Source organism: Lycium barbarum, chromosome 12 (genome assembly GCF_019175385.1).
Source record: "Lycium barbarum isolate Lr01 chromosome 12, ASM1917538v2, whole genome shotgun sequence".
Taxonomy (NCBI): domain Eukaryota; kingdom Viridiplantae; phylum Streptophyta; class Magnoliopsida; order Solanales; family Solanaceae; genus Lycium; species Lycium barbarum.
The window spans coordinates 38,901,831-38,910,304 of record NC_083348.1 but is presented as its reverse complement, the minus strand read 5'-3'; the positions used below and the strand labels follow the sequence as shown (position 1 = coordinate 38,910,304).

Here is an 8,474-nt window from a genome sequence, read left to right as displayed (position 1 = left end):
CAGTTAGATAGCTATATTTTCACCCAAAATTCAATGGATATGTTGTTGTTGTTATTTATATTTTCAGTAGAAAATATGGAGAATTTTTAGTGGTAGAAGGACCGAGTATTAATGAATGAATAGTTCAATAAAATGTGTTCAAATTGAGTGAAATTGATAGATGTTCCAACTCAATTAGGGCCTGTTTCGAAAGCCACCTGGTAATTGGAATTGGTGTAATTACACAGCCTAGTAATTACACAGTAGTGTAATTACAACGACCTGTTTGTTTGTCATAATGTAATTACAGTGTAATTACAAACGTGTTGTTTGGTTGCACAAGTGTAATTACATAGTTAGTTTAATTTAAAAATAAAATTTAATTATAAAAAATTTAAAATTAATATTTAAAAAATATTTTCCTCGATAAATGTAAGTGAAAAATAAACAACATGCAATGTGAAAGCAAATAACTTAAAATTAAAAATATAACCTAAATTCAAAACCCAAAAGAAAAAGTTTAACATAATACGCTTATGTCACATTCCAACATTACATAAGTAAGTTCAACGTAACTTAAGTAAAATAATTCAAAAGAAAAAGAAAATATAAGTCTATAACACCATTCACAACGAAAGTCTACTTTAATAACGTCACTTGTTATATGTCAAGTTTGTTAATGACTCATTCTTTTCAATATTAAGAGGTGTAGTTTCAAAAATTAAAATAATAACGCGGTTATGCTAAATGAATAAAATAAAAATATAAAATAAACACGAGCAATTACATGGAATCACAAGAAGTAAAGGTTGAGAATGAGAAAAAAGGAAATGAAAAATAAATAATATAAAAACAAAAATACATTTTACTCCTTCTGTCCATTGTCCTCCTTTCCTTTTTAGTCTGTCCCAAAAAAATTATCCCCTTTCTATATTTAGAAATAATTTAACTTTATGAGATGATTTACAGTCACACAAGTATCTAAGGCTTGTTTTGGACCACACCTTTCAAAAGTCTTCTTTTATTTCTTAAACTTTGTGTCAAGTCAAAAGAGAACAATCTTTTTGGGACGGAGGAAGTAAAAAATAAAAATAATTAAAAAGTAAAAATCAAAAAGAAATAAAAATAATAGAAATAAAAAAATAAATTAAAAATCAAAAGAAGTTAAAATAATAGAAATTAAAAGAAATTAAAATAAACAAAAAAGTAATCCTGTAATTCCAGGTGCAACTACACTCAATTCTCAACCTCCCTTGAGAATTGGAGCGTGTAATTACACCCTCCCAATTACACCAATTTTCACTTAATTATTTAATTATTTGATCAAATAAATAAGTCAAACTGTATAATTACATTCAATTCTAATTAGCTGGGTGGCTTTCCAAATAGGCCCTTAGCGTATCAATTAAAAAGAAGTCCCAAGTTGGAATAAAAGTGGAAACAAAATAAGAGTGGATAAAGGGGAAATTATAGGGATGGGGAAAAAGAGGGAAAAGTGGAGCAAAATATGGTAGTGAAGGCCACATATAGAGAGAGACATACCCCTCCCCTCATTCTCATTCATTCTTTGCTTCCACAAAGCCTTTTCTTATGATATAAAATAACATCAATGTTTTCTTGCTAGAATTTCCACTTTGCTTCTTGTCTAAACATAAACATAGATATAATTTGTTGATCAATCAGATTATGATGTCAGCGTCATCATCATCGGGATCAGAGGAAGAAGAAGAGGGGATAGAATCATACAGAAAAGGAGGATATCATGCAGTGAGAATGGGGGATTCATTTAGGGGAGGCAGATATATCGCTCAGCGTAAACTCGGTTGGGGTGAATTCTCCACCGTGTGGCTCGCTTATGATACCACTTCTTCCGTATGTTCCCTTTTTTTATTATTGCTTCATCTGTCTGTCCCAATTTATCTTATGTGATACTTTTCCCCTTTTGAGAGTCAATTGCATTAAACTTTGAAGCTAAATTGAATTAGATTAACTCAATGTTTTAAGATTAAAAGTTATATGAAAAGTATTATAAGTTGCAACATTCTTACATTAATTTGGTGAAAAAATACATCTTAAAATGTGGGTCAAAGTTCATGCACTTTGAATCTCGGAAAGTGAAAAGTATCACATGAATTGAGACAGAGACAAGAGGATTTTATTTTTCCTCATTTCCTTTGATTTTGTGTTTATTACGTTTTTTTGAACTCACAGTGTATTTCACATTTGATGAAAATCCTGAGCTAAGATTTATTACTTATGCTTGATTGATGAAGATCATCTTTGTTTGTGGCTAAGCAATTAGTACTAGAAATGCGATTTGCCATGGGCAACCGGTTTTAGTTTTCTTTTCTAGATGATTGATCAAATTGGATCACACCTTGATTAAGTAACTCTACCTTCCAATTGGTGGATACTAATTGGCACATGTTTGTTAGTACTCCCTCCATTCCAATTTAACTGTCTTAGTTTGACCAGGCACGGAGTTTAAGAAAGAAAGGAAGACTTTTGAAATTTGTGGTCCAAAATGAGTCTTGGATATTTGCGTGGCTGTAAATCATCTCTTAAAGTTCAATTGTTTCCAAATATAGAAAGTTGACATTCTTTTTGGGACAGACTAAAAAGGAAAGTGTGCCACATAAATTGGTATTGGGACGCAAGGAGTAATAATTTTTGTCAAGGAGGATTCTATTTGACTAAGTTGAATGAGAAGAGAGAGTATGTTGTTCATATTACTTTCAGTTCTACCTAGTTTCTTTTGGGAGATATGAACGGGCAGCCCGGTGCATGCCGGATCACAAGGGTCTATTGTATGCAGCCTAACCTTACCCGGCATTTCTGCAAGAGACTATTTCCACGACTCAAACCTGTGACCTCCTGGTAACATGGCAGCAACTTTACCAATTACGCCAAGGCTCCCCTTCTTTTGGTAGATATGAATTACAAAAATCAAACAACTAGTTTGGACACCTTATGTTTTGTCAAGATCTTTTAGGTTCTTTCCTGTTTTCCCGAAATAGGGTTAATGAGGGAAACTCAGCTAGTCCGGAACCTATATAAAGGGGGAGGGTCGTTGAAGATTGATAGCTCACGTAAAAATAATCTAACTATGATGAATACTGATTTAGGACCTGAAATAGAGTGGAATGGATCCCAACCAGTTTGGGATTGATAAGGAGTTGATTGACCGATTGATTTATTGACAGAGGCCAGGAATTTGAAGTCGAACATTGCAGATGAATTCGTTGACTGCTGAGTTGTTGCGCAAGACTTTTTGTCAGGATCTCCGAGGGCAATATTTCCCCACTAAAAATGACACTAAGATTTGAAGTCGGACATTACTAAAAATGACACTATATACTTGTATAATGGAAACAAATGCACTCTGATACATTATGCTGCACTTGAAGATATCCCGGCACCTATTTCAATTTTTCTCCACTTTGATGAGGTTCAACATTACCTATTTCCTTGTTTATTCGAATGATACTTTATGTTTCTGCATATCTATATGTTTGATGATAGTTAATTTTGCTTGACACCTCACACCCTTCCAAAAACTTCCCTAACACGATCTGAAGTGTTATTACAGTAGGCCTCAAGTAGGGTTCCTTTTCTCTTCTTTTTTTCTTTTCTTTTACTTCACTCTTCTTGTCTATATCCGACCATCTCGAGCAAGGAAAATATATCTTTTACTGCTTACAGAGTGAAACAATCTCCATTTAGTTTTAGACATTACCATTCTAGCCATTTCTTTATGCTGTCAGACTTGGCATATATTGCTTATGTTTGTGATATATACTCTGCATATATGAGGTCTCTTTTTCAAGTTTTAAGATCTGTGACCCAAGCAACAGTTTTAAGTCCTTGATGCTGAGGATAATTTTGTCCATGCTGTTAAAACATTGTTTGAAGACCTATGAGCCATTATAAAGGGTAAACAATGTTTGGGATGACTTTCATCTCCGAATGATTTCTTGTCGTGACATTCTGAACTCCATAGAGCTCCACATTGCGATTTGAGAAGTTTGAACGTTTCCATGTCAAAAGTATTTGTCTTGGCGGGGCCAGGGGGGGGGGGGGGGGGGGGGGTGGGGGGAGGATTGGACCTGGTTTGGAGTCAACTGGTGATAGTAGATTGATCGCTGAGCTAGAATATCAATGCATTAGCTGGCTTCATCATGGAAGTACAAGGATATTTTGTTGTTATGTAGAATAAGCACATAGAATTGCTCTTCTTTGGAGAATTTTTATTCAATGTCTTAACTGATGGTAAGCATGAAAAGATTCTAAAACATTTGGTTTAAAACTAACTCCAACTAGCATGTGCTTTAGATTTCCTGTTCTGTATTCTCATTGTGGATGGTTTTGAAATTTTTGAATTGGTTTCTTGGACTCTGGAGCTTATTGTACTTTAACTTTGTTTGGGTAGGAATATGTAGCCTTGAAGATCCAGAAAAGTGCGCCACAATTTGCTCAAGCTGCTCTTCACGAAATTGAAGTCCTTTCTGCTATTGCCGACAGTGATCCCTCTAATAGTAAATATGTTGTTAGACTTGTTGACCATTTTAAGCATACAGGCCCAAATGGACAGCATCCGTGCATGGTCCTTGAATTTCTTGGTGACAGCTTATTGCGCCTAGTCAAATATAATCATTATAAAGGCCTTGAACTGGACAAAGTTAGGGAAATATGCAAGTGCATTCTAACTGGTCTAGATTATTTGCACAGGGAACTGGGAATTATTCATACAGACCTAAAACTTGAAAATGTTCTTTTACTTTCCACGATTAATGCCACAAAGGATCCAATTAGATCGGGGACAACACCCATACTTGAAAGGCCTGAAGGGATCCCAAATGGAGGAGCAACAATGAATATTATTGAGAAAAGGTTAAAACAAAGGGCAAGGAGGGCAGCAGCCAGGATATCTGGCAGACGAGCTTCAATGGGTGGCGTGAGAGGAGGTGTGAAAACAAATAGAAGTCTTGATGGGATTGACTTGAGATGCAAGGTTGTGGATTTTGGAAATGCATGCTGGGCTGACAAGCAGTTTGCACAAGAAATTCAGACCCGCCAGTATAGATCTCCAGAAGTTATACTTCAGTCTGGATATTCATTCTCTGGTGACATGTGGTCTTTTGCTTGTATTGCATTTGAGCTTGCTACTGGTGAGATGATGTTCACCCCCAAAGGTGGACAAGGTTTCAGTGAAGATGAGGTATGATCTGATCCCATTCTTTTGATGTTGCACTATGCAACTGTCATGCTTAGTGCCTTTTGTTTCAATATTGTCCTTTTTCTTGCAACTTAAGACTCTCTGGGCCACTGTATGTTCGGAGTAGGGGAAAGGTCCTCATTTATGTCGGACATGTTTACGAAGTTATTTTGCTGATTTGATATCAGCTTTTTTTGCACATGTGAAGTGGAGTTATCCAAATTAGCCATTAAAAGATTTCTATCAGATGGATTTTAAAGTTTTTGAAAAACTGCATTGAATATATTTCCTAGTATCTTTTTTGGTTCCAGGATCACCTTGCTATGATGATGGAGCTCCTAGGAAAGATACCTCGGAAGGTGAGCAGCTTTATTTTTTGCTTGCGTGATAAGAATTATTTTTAGAAGTAATGCTTAACATGATATCTTATAAAAACTGATGGTGAAGCAGATAGCCAATGGTGGGGCTCGATCTAAAGATTACTTTGACAGATATGGAGATTTGAAGAGGATCCGGAGGCTGAAGTATGGGTCTTTACAAAAATTACTTATTGATAAGTTCAGATTTTCTGAAAATGATGCCCATGAATTTACCAAATTTCTTGGTCCCCTTCTTGATTTTGAGCCAGAGAATAGACCAACTGCTCAGCAGTGCTTGCAACACCCATGGCTCAACATTAAAAGTCTAAACCAAACAGAGGTGAAGAGTGAATCTGGTATGGAAAAGGTTAATGCTGGGATGAGAAACCTACAAATGAAGGCTGGTAAGTGATGTATGAATGTGAATGGATGGTCTTCCCCTTGCAGCACCTCTCCATTACCCTCTCTCCCCTGTATCAGATTACTTGTGACTTGAGGTTAATAGATTCAAGTCATTGGTTAGACTTAGATGTATTATTTTTGATTGATTACCAAAACGAAACGACCTCCAAAAGGAAAAATTGGCATCAGTCCTGAAATATTCCTAGGTGAAGCTTCCACTTGTTTTAATGATGTTGACATTCGCCAAAGAGATGATCCTTCATTCCGCGAACAAATAAGTTACCATGTTCTTTTGAAGGCCTGAGGGAACAAAGCAAGCTATAGTATATGGCATCATCTGAACTCAGCATTGTCTATCTAGGAAAGAATCTTTAGCAGCCTGTAGAGAACATTAATGGGAACCTCTTGATATGGAGTGTGTTCTGTACATTAAACATTGAAAGAATTGGATTCTGTGGAGGAAGTTTATTCTCCGTTTCTGCGGGTAGGAGTGACAAGAGAAGCTACAGCCCCCATTTTTTTCTTTCTTTCGATTTTAACTCAGGTTGAGGTCTTTGTAACAACTGATATGTAATTTTTTTGTATACATCACTCTGAAAATATTAGTTGCCACTAAATTTTTACAAAGAACCTTCCCTTTTTGTCTTGTTGCGTCTAATGCTTGTATCAAATATACATATTCAACAACAGCTGCATCTTAATCCCTCTCAAGTTGAGATCTGCTATTCGAATACTCACTATCCATATTGCACCATTTAAATACATTTCAATTCGATAGTACATGGAAAATAAGTAAGAGCAGTGCAAAATGTACAATTACTGAAAGTGACAGACAAGAAGATCCACCTACCTGGGCCTTGAGGAATATTGGAAATTGATGGGCTCTGACGTGAAAGAGACCCAATGTCCCATAACACCGGGCAATTCGCAGGAATGTCCCTATTCGGGGTGGTCTTTAATTTTGTCCCTCAAATTGCTGGTCTTTAATTTTTGGCCTTTGCTTAGAATATCCTAAGGTTCTGGGTTCGAACTCCGGCTTAGATATAAAAATAAAAAACAATTTGCAAGAGAAGGCTTTTGGAAAAGTTTGCCTTATGCGGCATAGGCTGCATTAAGGCATAACTAAAGTTTTGTCGGACCCGGCAGAGGTTGTCTTATAAGGCAGACTTTTAGTTATGTCAATGCAATCTCTGCCGGAGGCGGCATAGGTTGTCTTTATGCCTGATCCGGCATAGGTTGTATTATAAGGTAGATTTTTAGTTATGCCTTAAGGCAACCGATGCCGGATCCGGCATAATTTTAGTTATGCCTTAAGACAACCTATGCCGCATAAGGTAAACTTTTTCCAAAATCTTGCCTTGCGATTTTTTTTTTTAATTTTAGCTGAACGGGGTTCAAATCCAGAACTTCGGGTATTTTCGATCACTTTTTAAAGCTAAGTGCAAAAATGAAAGATCACCAATTTGAGGACAAAAATTAAAAACCACCCTAAAAGGAGAACAATCCGCGCAAAAAAATGATACCGATACAGGGACCACCTACCAACCCAACTTCGCAGCAAGACTTTTTTTTGGGGGGGGGGGGGGGGGGTTGGCACGTGTGTTTAACAGAATGACAAAGGTATTGAAACAAAATAGCAAAGTTATTGAAATCTTGATTTCATGGTAAAACTAGTGCTTGAACAGTTCTTTGAAAAGTTTTTACATACCACAAAAAAGTGTGGTGAACTGAATGAGGTTGCTCCTCTGTGGAAAATCATTTTTTTTTTTTTTACATTGATCCAAAATGAGGAAAAATAGTCCAGAATTGAAAAAGAAAAAAAATAAGGTCAAAAGTGATAGATTTTCCTTTTTATTTCAATGAAGGTCAAAGTGCCATGTATAAAGGATAAATATGCCACCGAACTATTGGAAATGACTCATTTATGCAATTCGTCAATAGTTTGACTCATTTATGTCATCGCCGTTACCAAAATGGCTCATCCATGCCATTTTTCATTAACGTCGATTTTACAATACCAGATATGACACTTGATCTCCAATTAGAGGTCCACGTCGTTTAATTAAACTAACACAAATTTATGGGTCGTGTTTTAGTTTAATTAAACGACGTGGACCTCTAATTGGATGTCAAGTGTCATATCTAATTGGATGAGCCATTTTGGTAACGGCGATGGCATAAATGAGTCAAACTATTGACGAGTGGCATAAATGAGCCATTTCCGATAGTCCGATAGCATATTTGAACCTTTTCCGAACTTTATTTTGTATTTGTATTTTTAATTGGGGAAAACTGAAATATTTTTTTTATTTTTTATTTTCCAAAAGTAGTTTTGATTTTGCTTTGAAAGTCATAGTTAGTACTTCTCAAAATTTCTGAAAAATAACTTGCTAATTTTTTCTTTTTATAAAAATGAACACTACCAATGTGGACGATTTTATCACCAATCCAGAAGATGGTCATCCACTTTCATTATTTTTTTGTGTTCCTACGTGGTGCTTTTTAACGTTAACGTGTGC

The 8,474-nt window shown here is 35.8% G+C and overlaps 1 protein-coding gene across 1 annotated transcript; it reads left to right on the top strand.

Moving 5' to 3' along the window:
• The first annotated feature begins 1,425 nt into the window (after positions 1-1,425).
• LOC132622053 (uncharacterized) lies at positions 1,426-6,601 on the top strand. Its single transcript, XM_060336569.1, has 4 exons — positions 1,426-1,851; positions 4,409-5,197; positions 5,506-5,553; positions 5,645-6,601. The coding sequence occupies exons 1-4, from the start codon at positions 1,666-1,668 to the stop codon at positions 5,963-5,965; spliced, it is 1,344 nt and encodes a 447-aa protein (XP_060192552.1). The 5' UTR covers positions 1,426-1,665; the 3' UTR covers positions 5,966-6,601.
• Positions 6,602-8,474: the final 1,873 nt, after the last annotated feature.